Source organism: Saccostrea cucullata, unplaced genomic scaffold (assembly GCF_032062105.1).
Source record: "Saccostrea cucullata isolate Sc308-1 unplaced genomic scaffold, CSIRO_AGI_Scuc_v1 ctg20487, whole genome shotgun sequence".
NCBI lineage: Eukaryota > Metazoa > Mollusca > Bivalvia > Ostreida > Ostreidae > Saccostrea > Saccostrea cuccullata.
In genome coordinates, this window is record NW_026920668.1 from 1 (window position 1) to 17,563 (window position 17,563).

A 17,563-nucleotide genomic window follows, 5' to 3' on the forward strand; every position below is an offset into this window, starting at 1 on the left:
GGGAAGCGGACTAGAGAATCAAAAAGAGGAACACATAACTCATCCGTCGGAACTCATAATTTTTCTTGCACTCAGTCAGATAGGAATCGTGGATGGTGACATTGAAGGTAAGTGTTTACCTTTTTTAACTGGTCGGGTACAGTGCCTTACAGTGTACATGGAAGATTATTTTCAATACGTGACGATCTTTTTGACACACCGGTTGAACGGTTCTCCAATCAATGTGAATGAGTCTCAGAGCATGACAGTCTACCGCGACACGTGGTTTTCGTTGGTTTACTGCATAAATAGTTACTTCATCACCGGATAAACCGTAGAGATTCATTTTTACATTATAAGACCGCAACTGAAGATTATATTTCATAGTCACTTGCTCATATTTATAACAAATTTAATTTTGTTTTTACATGTGCATGATACATGTATGTATTCAATGATTAAAAATATAAATATTTCTTTTACAATCGCTAAATTCATAAAAATCATTAGGGTTCTCTAAGGTTCTCTGGTTAGTAGTAACCCATTTATAATATTGGAATTTAAGTATGTGTACTTGTAGTAGCCCATAATGTATTGTGACTCATTCATCCTTGGGTAAATTAAACAGATAGCTTTAAAAATTCATTCTGAGGTCATAAACGTTAATGGTATCAACCTCATTTAAGAACTAATAATAATACAGTTACATGTAACAGGTGGAACAAAACGTCTGCCAGACGTTAAAGCTATACCGTACAATTTTGTCAATATGTCACTTACTGCAGCACACATCTAGATAGATCAATGAAATATTTAATATGCTATTGACTCAGGGAAAATGAGAAATGAGCAATCATCCTCTGTACCTGCATGAACTTAGGATTATACAAAGTACAAACTGGTAACATACAAAGATTTAATGGGAAGGGAAGTTGACCAAACTTTTATGCAATACTCTTAAAAAATATATCCCTTCTTTATAAATTGGGCTGAACTTTGATCTCTGTAATCTTTAAATATTTTGATACTTGTTGTAAGGAACATGATGATAAGTGGTGCCCAAAAGTTACATTGTTATGCAAATATACAATACCCACATGTCTGCCTGCTACAGAAGCCCCTATAATGAAGTCAAAATATTTCCTGATTGATACTTGCTCCACTTAAGATTTTGGTTGCAATAGCAATGGGGCTTGCATGAACATCTATGTTTGATAATAGGTTGAAGCATCCTCACTAGCTGTCATCTGACTGGACACAGGTCGAGAAGGATGGACCTAGGATTGCTCTCTTTAGTAGCAGTACCAACCTTGATGTTGCATTCCACCTCTTTTTCGGGCATTTATCATACAATATATAAACTTCACAAGTTAACAAATAATTGATTTTTTTTAACCTTTTAATACAGCTTTAGTGATTATAAAACAACTCTGACATGAGCTAGGTATATCAGAAATTTATACCTGTACATTATATCACTTATCATAACAAATAGACCCTATCAAGGTTATTGGCCGTCATCTTGGGCTGGGGGCAAACATTGGGGGGGGGGGGTGACGTCATAATAAGCAATGGCTGAATCGAGCTCCGCAGCTGACGATGCAGCGAATATTTTAATCGCCGCGTATAATTCTTAAATTAAACGAATATAACTTGTTATAACTATACATTATAAGGGAGATGTATAGTGGGGTACGTTTTGTGGAGCGATTGTTTTGGGGTTTTAACGATTTTTTCATATTGTACACATTGACTTTCCATATGCGTAAACTAAAGATAGTGTATGCACTAATTTTATTCGGCTTTGGGTCACATTGAAGATCTGATCCGACAATGTCTATTATAATAAACATATTTTACAGAAGATACATATATAGGTCTTTCTAGCTACATGTAGGTTCATACTGATAAGATCTTATTATTTTTTTGGTGTTCAAACAATGCACCGTTCACACATGAAATATGATTGATTTGCATCAACAAATGCTTAAGAAGGGAAGTGTAGCCATCCTGGTAAACATTAAAAAGGGACTAAAGCTTAATAAATTATGATCCTGGGATAATTGTTATAAGGAAGATATACTAAATATATAGGTTTATTTTTTCCTTATCTTATTTTCGCCAATTCACACTTGCAGACAATTTTGCCCTGCATTAAATTCGTCTAGTTACATTTCTGTTAACAGGATAAATAATGTTTTTTTTTATTTTGCCCCATTTTAAACATTTTAAATTCACCCAGCTGTGAGAAGGGTTTAAATGGGAAAAATAATTCGACGGCAAAAATTTCCCTATATACAGTTTAGGATGGGTTAACCTTGCTTCGGACGTACATTGCTTCGGACAAATTAAAGCAATTAACTTTCTTTAAAGCTGAGTGTTTCTGTGTTTTTCCTGTTTCTGTCTTGAAGCTCAGCATTTATAAAATATCATGACAAGGAGCACACGGCGGGTGTGGCCGGTCGGCAGGGGATTCCCACTTACCCATGGCACCCGATCCAACCTCCGATGTTTTGGAGGTCCGTGTTTGCTCTGCTAATATTTTGCATATTTATGGACTCTTGATCTTAAATACTGTTCGTTATCTCCATATGTTTTATTGATTGAGTGTATGTTGTTTAACGTCCCTCTAGAGAATTTTCACTCATATGGATACGCCACCATTTGACCTTGAAGAGCTACAATATTTTCCTATACTCGGCACTCAGGGCCATTGAGCAGTAAGGGATCTTTTTCGTGCTAGCATCTACTGAGACACGGGTCCTCGGTTTATACGGTCTCACCCGAAGGACCGGTCTCCACGAAACACAGTGAGATTCGACCGGTGACTTTAAAAGGATCGACTCTTTACTTTGCGACTCTAGAGCAGACGTTCTATCTACTGTGCCACGCAGGCAACTCAGCAAATCGAAGTGGTTTGATGATCAAGACTTATTTCCATTGTTTACTTTTATCCCAGGCGACAGTTGATAGCTACATCGATGTTTTCATGTTATCATGATAAAAGTACCACGGGAATGACCTTTAAAGTTTTAAGAGTTGTCATTCTTTTAATTGGACTTCAACCAACAAGTCTAAAATACCGGTAGGTAAAATTTATCAATGATGGGTAATTTTACAAAACTTTTAACGAAATTTAAACAAAATTTTTGTATATTTTTAGATTTGTCTGTTACTTCATTTCACCGGACATATACCATGGACGCAAATTAAGGATCCAGGAAAAATTTATAACAATGATGGGACCAGTACAAAACAAAATTCTCTTTTCAAAAACGTACGTGTTCCATGACACTCGTATTAAAATAAATATCTGTCCCATGCCTTTAGACTTATAAAAAAGTTACCCCCGATACATCTTGATTTAATAACATTGTTGCATCAAAAACATGGTTTTCTTGGATGAAAAAACTCATTGTCCAATGCCTATTTGTACCGGTCCCATCATTGTGATAAATTTTGCCTGGTCCCTAATCATACATTGGACATTTCCCGGCATGGCTAAACGCATCCATTTTTATACAGAATCCATGTGACAGCTTTTTTAGCCAAAAACAATGAAAACTCTTATTTTTCAATGAAAATACATATAATCGATATATGACGTCTAAATATTGAGACAAAGAAGGAGATGGCAATATAACTAGCACTGTAAAGACTTTCTATTATACGATATGATGCAACTAAAATAATTCCACTTTGTGGTAGACATATTCAATCACATTCAACTAGAAGGTTAATATTTAAATAAAAGATAAAGGTATTTCAGTATTTATATAAGTAAAATCAAAGCACCAAATCAATGCTACGACATTTTTCCGGGCCATTATCGTTAGTACGATGGATGGTGAATTGTGTCCAATCCATGGTAAATTCTGAATCATTTCCAAAAAATCGATTTAAGTGATATTTTCTCAATGAATTGCATAGAATCTTGTCAAAAATTATATTTTTATAACATAAAACATGTTAAATTCTATTTTGACAATATGTAATCAGTAGTGATATTGCTAGAACATGTGTAATTACTAGGTGAATTCACCCTACATATATTTTACAACTTAAATTATGAATGCTGTATGTGAATTGGCACCGCCCAGGTTACTACAGAACAAGTTAAACATATCTTACCATGGCAAAACCTCCTGGGTATTTCCCGAACACGAGCTGACAAGTCGATATTGGAAATTAGAAATGACCAATTCAGTTGTTTTACACATCATGTTTTTATGTTTCTGTTATGTTTTTAACCACTATATTTATACATGTATTAGGTTTCTTCAACTAAACCCACCACGGAGTCTTCCACATCTGCTACCAATGGTTTTTTTAGACATGTTGACTTCAGCATTGCCATCATCAATCAACCTTAAAAGTTTGCTAATTCTGTAGAAGTATTTCTCTATCTTTTGTATTTGATTTTTGTCTCTTATTGTCACTTATTCTATAAGCAATATCATGCCCTATTTTCATGCTCAATCCTTAAACCCGAGGAAGGCTAACAACACAGAGAGAGAGAGAGGGAGAGAGAGAGAGAGAGAGAGAGAGTTTTCTGCATCTACACATCTGAAACCACCTCTAGATCAGGAATTTCCATATGAGTAAACTGAAGATAGTGTGTGCACATATTTAATCATTTAGCTTTTGATTACATTGAATATCTGATCCGACAAATGTATATTAAAATAAACAAAATTTACAGAAAATATAGATCTTCCTAGCTAGGTTCATACAAACAAGATCTTGTTAATTTTCTTCTTTTTGCGTTCATGCAATTAACCGCTCACACATGAAGGATGGTTGATATTGATCACAGTACATGTCATCCCACGACATGTCAAAGTGAATAGATAAACCCATACATTCATCACCTCCCGATAAATCAGGCTTGCCAACTCCCCAATCAGTGTACGTCACTGCTTTAAATGTTGTTGACCATCTCCATCTGTGTTGTGAGTAGGCATCTGTCCCTCCGATAAATGTGTTGCCTTTAACAAATCAGAATTTTGTTTCTTTTTAAATGCATCTAATTTGTCTAAGAATCTTTTTAAATGATTAATGAAAGATTTGGCCAATTACACTCAATTTGAACCATAAGAAAAAAAGACACTTTAGCAATTTGTGTTCAAAAAACCCTCTGCTCACCCATATGAAATGTTGACTGAACCTTTATGATTTTCCAAAAGAAATGTATTTTACAAGTAAAATACAAACAATTATGAGATAGCTTGTGGGACAAAATCTAAAAAAAAAGATATTTCAACTTTGCAAATCTATAAAGGAATAGTAGACATTCTTGTCATTGAGAGTTATCTCCCTTATCAGAGTATCAATGATCTTTAAGACCGAAACCTAAATCAAAATGTAGAGGAAAACAATTTACAACTGTATTTACAAACAATGACCAAGAAGGTAAATCTCTATTTTGTTTCATGAAATCCTCATACATGTACATTACCAAAAATGATCTCACCATAAGAATTCTTCCTTGCCATGTTCTTTAGAAAGATGTTTTCTTCCAAGGTCTCTATTTCTGCTAATTTTGCCCCTAGTTCTAGACATTCAATCTGTTGATAAAAATTCATTTATTTTAAACCTTTTTTTTTTTTAATTGTATTTGCAAACAAAGTAATGGTGTCGACAATAGAATTTGTTGAAATTGTTCGTTAAAGAACGTGTTCCCCGTATTTCATATTAAAAACACAGATTTCAGACACGTGATAGTAGCAACTGCTACGTAAAAAGGAGAAGTTGATGATATAAGTTATTATTATAGAGGGCTCATTGCCGGAGTGACTGATCAACAGGAGAAGTTTACCCCTCTTTGTCACCTTATCCAAACGTAGATTTTTCCTGTGGTTTGCGTTTTTGTCCTGTTTACAAAGTTGTACTGATTTTCAGAATTTTCTATCAATATTATATCGTAACATACACCTTTTTCATTACAATATGTAGCAATTGTCCAATTTTTAAATCAGTGTTACAATATACGCAATATAAAAATTAAGATAAGTCGAAAATCGAAAACTCCTATTAGTTAGGTCAGCTGTTGAAAGATGAATTCATTAGTTATTCAATCATTTTTACGTGTACTTACAATAATAATGTTTTGCACTTCATTTTAAATTTTATTCTTGTAATGCAAATTAAATCTTAAACTATAAAACACAAACTAGCATACATGTTTCACAACATCGGTTACCGTTATAACTGTCTTTTAAATCTATAGTGTCAGTTACATCTTCAAATTTGAAATGAAATTTAAGAACAATATTATACATATATCACATGTGCTTCGAGGGTGACATACCAGAATATTTGCCCCTCGGTGACAGGAAAGCCCTGGAGTGTTATGTCACCCGATGCCGAAGGAAGAGGGTGACATAACACTCCAGGGCTTTCCTGTCACCGAGGGGCAAATATTCTGGTATAGTCGCCCGAGAAGGCATGTGGTATATGTTATATGACATTTTTAAAATTAAAAGAAAATTTAAAATCATTCAAAATCGTTAAAATGTACACAAATTATCCAAAAATGCCTGCTTGACGTTTTAGAAATACATTGTGTTGTTTACTCTTGCTTAGCAACCGACGTCATAAAATCTCGAACCCGAACTAAAATGCGTAACGTAAAAACACGTGAACGTGATCGAAAGGATGATATAACTGTTTCCGTCGGAGGTGACATAACTGTTTCCGGCGTGACATAACTGTTCCCGGTGTGACTCGGCATTTTTCAGGGTATATAGCGAAACTTATTACATTTGTGATATAATAAGAAAACTTATTCAAAAATGTTATATCAAGTTTTATCTGAGTCATATTAAAGAAAACAAGGGACTCATGGGCCAAATCGCTCACCTGAGAAATGTGGCTAGGAAAAAAGCAGCAATGTTTATTATTTAAAAGGTTAAACCCAATAATGGTCCCAACCAATCCGTAAAAGGGAGAGTGTATTATTTGAACAAACTTGAAACTACCCTAACTAAGGATACTTGCATATTTGACTACCTATGGCTTTATTGCTTTTTAAATTTGAACTTACATTGTGGCTCCGTCCTACCCCCAGGGTCATATGACTTGAACATAATTGAATCTACACTACCTGAGAATGCTTCCATATTAATATGACTAATCATGGCTTTGCTATTCTTTAAAGAAGATTTTCAAATATTTTTTTTCTATGTAAAAGTTGGATTCCATGTTGTGGCCCCACCCTACCCCCAGTGGTCATGATTTGAACAAAACTGAATGTCCACTACCTGAGGATGCTTCCATAAGAATATGATAATTCACTCTTTTGCTATTTTTGAGAAGAATTTTCCTATATATTTCTATGTAAATCATTGATCGCCTATTGTGGCCCAGCCCTACCCCCGGGGATCATGATTTGTACAAACTTGAATCTTCACTTCCTGAGGATGTTTCCCTATACGTTTTATCTGTCCTGGCAAAGTGGTCCTTGAGAAGATTTTATAAGAATTTTCCTAAATATTTCTATGTAAAATTTTGATAGGCTATAACGGCCCCGCCCTACCCCCGGGGGTCATGATTTGAGCAAACTTGAACCTACATTTCCTGAAGATGCCTTCCTACATGTATAAGTTTCATCTTTCCTGGCACAGTGGTTCTTGAGAAAAAGATTTTTAAAACATACCATCAAATTTTCACTATTTCTGAATTATCTCCCCTTGAATAAGGGCATGGCCCTTCATTTGAACAAACTTGTATACCCTTTACCTAAGGCTACTTTGTACCAAGTTTGGTTGAAACTGGCCAAGTGGTTCTTGAGAAGATGTCCAAAATGTGAAAAGTTCACGACAACAACGACGACGACAGACAACCGACAAATTTTGATCAGAAAAGAAAAGGAAGAAAAAGTAGTATTGGAATTCTTCCTCTTAAAAAAAAGTTGAAGATGTTCTTTCACCAGCCAATAGCTGGTGTCAAGATTATGCAATAAAAAGATAAAGAGTAAAATAGTATCTAAATCAGAAAAAACAGATTTAGAATCTTGTTAAAGTAATTTGAGAATACAGGAAGAAAAGTGGTATCAGCATTTTTAAAAACGAAAAAGCCAATTTTTTCTTATATAAATCTGGAAGTCATATAAAAAGCATAGTTTAAAACATTTCTTTTTCAAGATGCCTTTATTAAATTAATTTTCTAAATTCATTTTATATCCCAATCATGACAAGGAGCTAACGACGGATATGACCGGTTGGTACGAGATGCTCACTCCTCCATGGCGCCTAATCCTACCTCTGATGTTTTAGAAATCCGTTTTTGCTCTGCTCCTATTTTGTACTGTTTAATGAATTTTGAGCTTGAATACTGTTCATTATTAATCTACATATATTTCATCTAATCCTAGATAAAAATGAAATGCTTCACTTTTATACTAGATTGTAAGGGATTTTATTATACAGTTATAAATCTTGGTTTATCATTGTTACCTGAGCATCTAGCCATCTAATTTGTTTCTTGACATGTAGATACTGGGATTTCCCAAACACTTTCCAGGGAAAGCCTGTAATAAATGTTGAAGTTACTCAGATCACTTTGTTTCTTTTGTATTAACAAATATCATCAATTTTGTTAAGATATCTTTTGGTCTTATAAAATACATGAACTTCATATGGAGAAATGATTTGCAGTTTATTCCTTAGACTGCTTATAGGTCTATTATGACCGATATGTACCTGAACAGAGTGAACACCATTTCTCCATATGTCAAAAATTTCCTTTAAAAAAAAGGGTTTCATATTATGAATGTGGGTAAAAAAGGATTTGTATATTTTGATTTTAGTCGAAAGCGAATAAAATAAAGTTTGAATTTAACTAATTATCTTAAAATCCAAAGAAATGCCAGATAGTTCAACTGATATTTTTATACACTGTACTGTTAACCAACTTCGTTTTCTGTATGTTTTGCGATATGCTTTTACTTGCAAATATTTTTTTCAGCACCAGCCAATAATCACAAAGACATTTAAGATAAATGATATTTTAATTGTCGTAGAGAGATTCTCCACTTGCAAATGGCGAATAAAAACTATGCCAATTTAAGTTGGTTTGCAGTATTCCAAAAAAAAATTCCTTGGTATTTTTTTTTAAATAAAATTAAAGTTACACTTAAAGCCTTTTTTTCTCCATAAAAAAAGGATCAACCCAATAATAATATGGAAAATTTCTCGATAATATCAACCATTTTTTAATTAGAAAAAGGCAGATCTCTGACGCATTTTCACGCCCCATGACTTTTTCTTTGGGAATGGGTTGAAATTTAACTGGTATATTCTCACGATTAGGTTCACAGAGAATATTCATAATTTGATTTATTATTTATTTATCTTATATAGTAACACATCTTCAGACACAAACGAATTAGTATGTTAATTGAGAATATTTTAGATAAACTGAGGTTAATACACATAGGTAAATGTACAGGATGAATGCTGAAGAAGGGACTGGATTGCATATTACCCAAAGCGCTGGAAATGTATGCCTATGATGAATAAAATGAGATTTGTCAATGTAAAAATAATTAACCACAAACTTTGAAAAGAATGAATACGAAAATATTTCTTCAGTGTATTCATTTCATTATCATAATACCGTTCCTTTCCTTTCCCCAGCTATATACAGTTCCTCAGAATATGTTATCCTCTTCACCCCCCCCCCCCTTTCGCAGTTTCGTGAACACATAGCATGGCGGGTTGTTGTATCAGAATCAGTCTAAGTCAACCAGCATTATACTTTCAAAGACTACGGAGGCCAATTTAGGACCTATCAAAAAATATTTTTGAATTCGTTATAAAAGATTCATTGAATACGTAATAACGGATTTAATTTGTTATAACAGATTCATTGAATTCGTTATAACGAATTAAATCTGTTATTACAGAGTCATTGAATTCGTTATAACAAATTAAATTTGATGATAATGTAGGGTTGGTACTCAGGCTGCATATAGGAATAAATATAAGTGTCAAATCAAAAAATAAAATAATTGTTCGGAAAGAATACATCACATTTTTTTTTGTAGAGTAAATAAAAAAACGATGTAACAAAAAAGAAACAAATAAAAAAAAAGTCACGAGAAAAACAGAAAAACGAATTGTTTGGGTAGCAGTAAAGAGCAAATAACATATCTACAATGAAAATAAGAAGAGATCATACATGAACCCTAATAATATAGGATTGGATGCAAAAAAAATCTAAAGTACTAAACAAAAAAGTCCTAGACATGTTACATGAAAAGGCATACACAGTCCACTATATCGGCAATTTTTATATGTAATTATAAAAGGGGGAATGGTTATAAATAGGCAGATTACGAGTGATGTTAGCATGTAACTCTAACATATATATGTTCAGCCATTTAAATCATCACCGAGGGTTGTACTTTGATCTCCGGTCACACCTTTATCACCGGTCATACCTTGATCTCCAGTCATACCTTGATCTCCGGTAGGTTTAGAGGTCGATGCGACAACCGGACTGGTCTGTGATGTGCAATCTCCTGAAACGGACTGCTTGAAAATTTCTTGTGACGAACAAACACAAACTCTATCAAATGTGTGAAGATACGCAACAGATGATATGAAAATTCCTATTCCTAAAGTCAGAAAAAATCCGAGTATTGACACAGAAACGCAAAGATTGGTATTCAACTTGTAGGATTCTCCTCTCCTTAGTTCTTGAAAACAACCCATTTTCTCTTCTTAATATGAAACGCAATCTTAAACGACTTTTTCTTTCGACGAGGAACTTATGAAGAGTGTATGTGCTTGTAAAAACATCTAATTAATATAATTCTCTGAAGCAAGATGTCGGGCATTTGACGTAAGAATTTCCTGTACTGTTTATATATATATCTAGCCCATTCGTCAAATGGTACTCAACATGTTTTAAATTCAAATTGTATGACGTTTATTTGTTTTCTTTGGGGATTTTAATGCAAAATTTACAACATTATCACTTTAGAACTCATATAACATCAAGAAAAGTTAAACATAAGTTCAAACTTGTCATATTATTAATAGTAGAAAACCCCAGAGTTAAATGATCGAGAAAATAATATCGATACATATATGTATTATATACTCATTGATGAACAACATGTAAACAGACGGTGTTTGAAGTGCAGCGAAGAGTTGCATAATATTTGCAAAATCTTTCAACAATTTAAAGTTTATTTCTTACTCCAGATTGTAACGTTAACAGTGGTTAAGACCGTAATAATATTCCTTTCGCGAAAAATTAATTTGAAAACGTCTACATCAACAACTACCGCCATGTTGATTATGAATGTAAATGAAGCCATGGTAGAACGAATTTTTCCCGGAATGCATTACAATTATACCTTTCGATTTTCAAAACAATTACACCGCTAAAATGTTGTATATGACTTAGTAATACCATATGATCAAATTAAAGAAAAACCTTGTAAAGCTTGAATGCAAATGAGCAAATATTCATTGAGTTTAGAATAAATTCCGAGGAAAATGTGTCCCGTCGTTCCCGCTTTACAATTAGTGAAGGCCCAAGCTGATGTCGAGTAAAAAAATTATTGTCAATTTGGAAATTGATTTCAAAATATCTCGAGAAGTATAAGGAATTACGGAATGAACTTTGGTAGTAATGAAGGTTGTTTATATTTGAATAGATATGGATAGAAAGTAAAATTGTAAAGCATTTGATTGAAAAGAGTTTTATTGGCGAATGTGGGTACCCCATGAAAAGAGTTCCATATCTTTATTTTTTTTCAACAACTCAATTTTTTTCTAAGCGATCTACAGGCCTGTAGGTTCACGTGGATAAGTTCCAAAACATAAATCACAGGAACAGATGATTCTCTCCTTAGAAGCTGACCAATAATTAATATCAGGCCACATGTACGCAGGTCCCCATTTGCACAAAGTTATTTCATATCTTTCTACATCTTGATTTTTTTCCTACGCACTACCAGGCAAACAAAAATGGCACACAAAAAAAGAAAAATTCTAACTGGGATAAAAAAAATCCGTAAAGATCTTTCGACGACGGTGTAATATTTAACAGATTTCTTATAGGGGCATTAATTGATGTATCTGTGATAATATTGTTTACACCTTTATATTAACACTAGCTAAATTCCCGCGCAAGCGCGGGGAAAATTAATTTTTTTTTACAGAAAAATTGAATAAACTATCTTTCAGATTCTATTGACAGTTTAGTACACAGGAATATAGCATGACGAAATATATCAAAGTCCCGCAATTAGTTTAGGGGCAGAAATAGATAATTATAAAAAATACATTTCCTAATATTTTTGGATTTTTTTTTCTACAAATATCTGTTGCATTAAAGGCCTCTACTTCTTACATTTTATAAAGCATTTTTATTCTGTTGTACTATATTACACATCATTTACTACATATAAGAAATTTTTCAAATACAGCTGTAAGGGGGGGGGGGCTACCTTTTTATCTCAAATGTACATACAGCCCTAAGAGGTATAAATAAATTTTCAAAATAAAAGACTGTAAGTATAAAGGCAACTGAAATGTATTCATCAAAGAACACATTTTTAAAGCATCTAAGTAAATTACTTAAAAAATAAAAGTTTACCATTTTATTTGTCTAAACAAATAACCATGGCCATTTATTTATAAAACATTAGCACAACATACTAAGATATATTCACGATACTTACGATAATTACTATGCGAGTGAAATCTGAATATGGTTTACAGACATCACCTTATACCTAGTGTATTCCTACAGGCTTTAGTGAGAACTCTTGTGCAGCCGTTTCAGAGTTTATTTGCAAAATTTGTTAATTTATAAGTATAGATGTATATATTTTTAACCTTTTATATTTCCATTTGATAATGTTTACTTCCTATGAAGAATACAAGCCTGGAGATTTCATTGCAGAGAATAAGCTTCAAAGTGATGGCGAGGAATGACAATTACATTTTCATTTTTTAAAGCATCTAAAAGAACAAAATATCAACAGCACAGTAATTTGATAGTTAAAACTTACTTAATTCAAGTTCTTTTTTCCTTCATTGTCTTGCATCATGTTGTTAGATAAAAAAAATTAGGATTGTAAATAATACGTGACAAAATCTTTTGTTCCTGTACGTCTACTTTCTCAATGTTACTAAACTAACTGAATGTAGAAATTGCGCTTTGTTATGAGCAGACCTATTTTTGTAATACATTTTGTATTTGAAGTAGACTTTATTCATAATCTTACATATGAAATAACAATATGTGGTTGCGAAACACTTTGCGCCCAGAGGCAACAAAGTTCGAAAAAACTATTATTTTACTTTAGTGTAGAGGTCAGAGTCAGTGTGAAAAAGTCATGACCTTGATGTTTTTTAAAGAACGTAATAAGCGAAGTAGGCATTCCAAATATGAAGTCTCTTTCTCTCATGGTTCAACAGTTACGGCAAAAGTTAGAAAAAACTTATTTTAGCATATAGGTCACAGTCAAGGACACATGGTCATTAACCTTTTGCAAGAGCTGAATCAGTGGGGTATGCATACCAAATATGAAGTCTTTCACGGTTCAAAAATTATTGCGAAGGTTATATTTGACAACAAACAGACAGAAGGATAATAACGCCTGACTGACAAAAACAACTGGACCGAGGTTATGTGGACAAAGTGACTGTAATAAACCAGAAAGGTTTAGTCAATTGAATATTTGAACTCGAAAACCTCTCGCAGCAGTACAACCAACTCAACCTCATCGACAACCCAACGTCGCATGGATTATTATTAATGCCCGTCCGCATTCCGCACTACATACAAGCTGTCCGTCATTAGAATGATGTTAAGATTTGTGATCGCAATATCGCATGATAAGTCACCAGTTGAACAGGTTTGGGAATTCTTGGTCGTCCTTTAAGATAATGATATAACGTCAATAATGTAGCAGAACTGACCCTTGCCCTGCATCAGGAGTGGAACCAGATTACCTTGCTTGAGATAAGAAACCTTATGAGCAGGAGCATGAGACCCCGCGCTGTGTTGTTGTTATTGCTGCAATTGGAGGCCTAACACAATATTGAAATTGAATTGAACTTTTCAAACCCGTATCCGTGATCAGTTGTACGATATTTGTTACAAAACAGCAGACAATTGTGGATAAAATTTGCCTTAGTTTGTTATATGAAAACAAGCTCACATAACAATTTAATTGTAAGTCCTGTGTCTATCTTTTTTACTTTGCTTTATAGTAAATTTCTTAAATTGCTAAACTTATTTTGCTCAGTATGTATATCCCTATTTTTTTCACAGGAATCATATTATTTCCAATGCCTAGAATGCATCGTTTAATAACACCATTTGCTTCTTGCATGCTTCAATTTTTTATGCCCTCGTAAACGAAGTTTCGGGGGCATATAGTTTTTGTCGTGTCCGTCCGTCTGTCTGTCTGTCTCTCTGTCTCTCTGTCTGTTTCTCTGTCTCTCTGTCACTCTGTCTGTCTCTCTGTCTCTCTGTTTGTCTGTTTGTCCGTAAAAACTTTAACCTTGCCCATAACTTTTGATTTAGTGGAGCTATGACTTTCATATTTCATATGTGTATTTCTTGTGACAAGACCTTTCTTTGGGTACCACCAAAGTTGACCTTTTGACCTTGACCTTTGAGTTTGAACCACTTTTACTTGAAAATTTTAAAATTCTTTTGAACACTAGTCACCAGGACATTTATACTTCACATATATAATGTTTGTTAAATGACCTTTCACTTGATACCAACAACTTTGACCCTTTGACCTTGACCTTGGAGATTTTTGTACCTAAGAAAAAACTTTAACCTTGGCTATAACTTTTGAACAATATTTACTACGGCTTTCATACTTCACATATATAATTTTGATAAAAAGACCTTTCATTGGATACCAAGAACTTTGACCTTTTGACCTTGGAGTTTGACCTACTTTAAAAATACAACATTGACCATATTTTTAAAGGGTTCGGGCTAGGGCATTCATTCTTTACAAATTTAATTCTTGTGACAAGACCTTTCATTTGATATCAAGAACTTTGATCCTTTGACCTTGACCTTGGAGTTTGACTTACTTTTCATAAACATTAACCTTGACCATAACTTTTGAACAGTGGGGGCTAGAGCTTTCATATTTCACATGTGTAATCCTTGTGACAAGACCTTTCATTGGATTTCAAGTCTTGACCCTTTGACCTTGACCTTAGAGTTTGACCAACCTTTTACAAACTTTAAACTTGGTCATAATTTTTGAACGGTAAGGGCCAGCGCTTTCATACTTCCCATACGTAATCATTGAGACAAAGCCTTTCTTTAGAACCCAACAACCTTGACCCTTTCACCTTGAAATTTAGTTTTTCCTGTATTATAAATGTTAACCTTGGTCATAACCCTGGAACAGTTTTAGCTAGCGTTTTATATTTCGCATTTCTTGTAAAAAGGCCTTAATTGGTACCAACATATCTGATATGCATTTGAGAAAGCTTAACCTTCGCTATGTTGCCATACGGGGGCATCAGTGTTTCACAAACACATCTTGTTTTTTTCATATTTTCCCATACCTCTTATATATATGCAGTAAACCTGGTTATCGTGACGGATTAAAAATCAACTTTTTTTTTTTACGAGTGGTCATTTTGACAAAATATTAAATTAAGAGTTATGCAACGTACATACGTGTTCTCACATGGTTCAGAAAATATTTTTTTAAAAAACTCCTTAAAAACGAGTTTCAAAACTGATACTAAAACTGCCAGTAACTTGAACTGGTTGAAATAATGGCTCGTTTGAAATAGAAGAGAAAATGACCCTGCTTCGAATTTACATTGCTTCGGACAAATTAAAGCAATTAACTTTCTTTTAAGCTGAGTGTTTCTGTTATTCCTGTTTCTGTCTTGAAGCTTAGAACGTATAAATTATCGTGACAAAAAGCACACGCCTGGTGTGACCGGTAGGCAGGGGATGCTCAATTATCCATGGCACCTGATCCTACCTCCGAAGATTTGAAGGTAAGTGTTTGTTCGGCTAATACGAGGGTCGTTCAAATATTACGCGGACTGTGCTATTATATACTCTTACGGACGTCATATAGTTATGAAATATCACAGAAATATGTATTATATATGTTATAAGAAAAATATTTTTGCGAATGCAATGCACTCGCAAATTTGCTAAAAAAATTATCTACAGCAAAAATTTCCAGATTTACGGTATATTTATATTAGTACTTCAGATATAATGTCAAAAATCTAAATACATAATTATAGATCAATGTAAAGATAAACTTGAGAAAATAGTCGAAAAACATCGCTAATTATAGAAAATTAATGAGTTAATCTTTGAACTTTGCATGCTTTTGCTTCAATTTTTTTTCATGTTCTGTACCTCTCCATCAGCGATATCAACATACCGATAATTTTCGTGGAATTTTCTTAAAATATAGAAATTTTACCCAGATTTTATTGGAATCTTAAATTAAGATACATATTTCTGTGAAATTTCATAACCATATGACGTCCGTAAGAGTAAATAATAGCACAGTTCAATTTTTGAACGACCCTCGTACCGGTCCCATCATTGTGATAAATTTTGCCTGGTCCCTAATCATACATTGGACATTTTCCGGCATGGTTAAACGCATCCATTTTTATACAGAATCTATGTGACAGCTTTTTTTGCCATAAACAATGAAAAATCTTATTTTTTCAATGAAAATACAAATAAATCGATATACAACGTCTAAATATGGACTTGATTTGTTCATACAATTTAGAAGATTTTAACCCTTTTTAGACAAAGAAGGAGATGGCAATATAACTAGCACTGTCAAGAATTTCTATTATACGATATGGTGCAACTAAAATCATTCCACTTTGTGGTAGACATATTCAATCACATTCAACTAGAAGGTTAATGTTTAAATAAAAGATAAAGATATTTCAGTATTTATATAACTAATATCAAAGCACCGAGTCAATGCTACGACATTTTTCCGGGCCATTCCCGTTTGTACGATGGATGGTGAATTGTGTCCAATCCATGTGTAATTACTAGGTTATCCGATGTATGGTGAATTCACCCAACATATATTTTACAACTTAAATTTTGAATGCTGTATGTGAATTGGCACCACCCAGGTTACTACAGAACAAGCAAAACATGTCTTCTCGTGGTGAAACCTCCTGGGTATTACCCAAACACGAGCGGATAGGTCGATATTAGAAATTTTAATCGGGAAGTTATTTCTAAATGGCACGAGATTCAATGAGAGTTTTTCCTCTATACCGAAATTAGTTACAACATGTAAAAAGTAGAGTACAGTTTGTTATGGCACGCAGACAGTGGGGAACAATCTGGGCCACGAACGATGTCAAACAATGTATATTCTCTGCTTCCTACAATGTATGGCAATCTTTCGACTAATTTTTGACTAAAATTTGAATCTGCTTAAAAAACAACAACAACGTCAACAAAAAACCGGACAGTAGTGAATTTGAATAAGTCCCTTAGTCTAGAGTGGTCTTTCACTTTTAAAAAAAAATTATTGAATTTTAACAGACGCGTGTGAAGCAGA

General features: G+C 33.6%; 1 protein-coding gene across 2 annotated transcripts; it reads right to left on the reverse strand.

The window, feature by feature from the left end:
- Positions 1-4,502: 4,502 nt before the first annotated feature.
- LOC134255111 (perlucin-like protein) lies at positions 4,503-10,736 on the reverse strand. Of its 2 annotated transcripts, none has more exons than XM_062737640.1 (4): positions 10,442-10,736; positions 8,436-8,509; positions 5,453-5,546; positions 4,503-4,967 (listed from the first exon to the last, which is right to left on the reverse strand). In XM_062737640.1, the coding sequence occupies exons 1-4, from the start codon at positions 10,695-10,697 to the stop codon at positions 4,747-4,749; spliced, it is 645 nt and encodes a 214-aa protein (XP_062593624.1). In that variant the 5' UTR covers positions 10,698-10,736; the 3' UTR covers positions 4,503-4,746. The 2 variants fall into 2 exon arrangements, with proteins under 2 accessions (XP_062593624.1, XP_062593617.1); XM_062737633.1 differs by having other exon boundaries at positions 8,436-8,494; positions 10,424-10,736.
- Positions 10,737-17,563: the final 6,827 nt, after the last annotated feature.

Bases quoted from the DNA above. Each gene is read 5' to 3' on its own strand.
- LOC134255111 (XM_062737633.1), bottom strand. From the start codon at position 10,697: ATGGGTTGTTTTCAAGAACTAAGGAGAGGAGAATCCTACAAGTTGAAT. The intron at 8,495-10,423 runs GTATGACCGGTG...TTCCCTGGAAAG, and splicing joins AGGTATGACTGGAGATCAAG to TGTTTGGGAAATCCCAGTAT. The intron at 4,968-5,452 runs GTGAGATCATTT...GATTTGTTAAAG, and splicing joins GGCAAGGAAGAATTCTTATG to GCAACACATTTATCGGAGGG.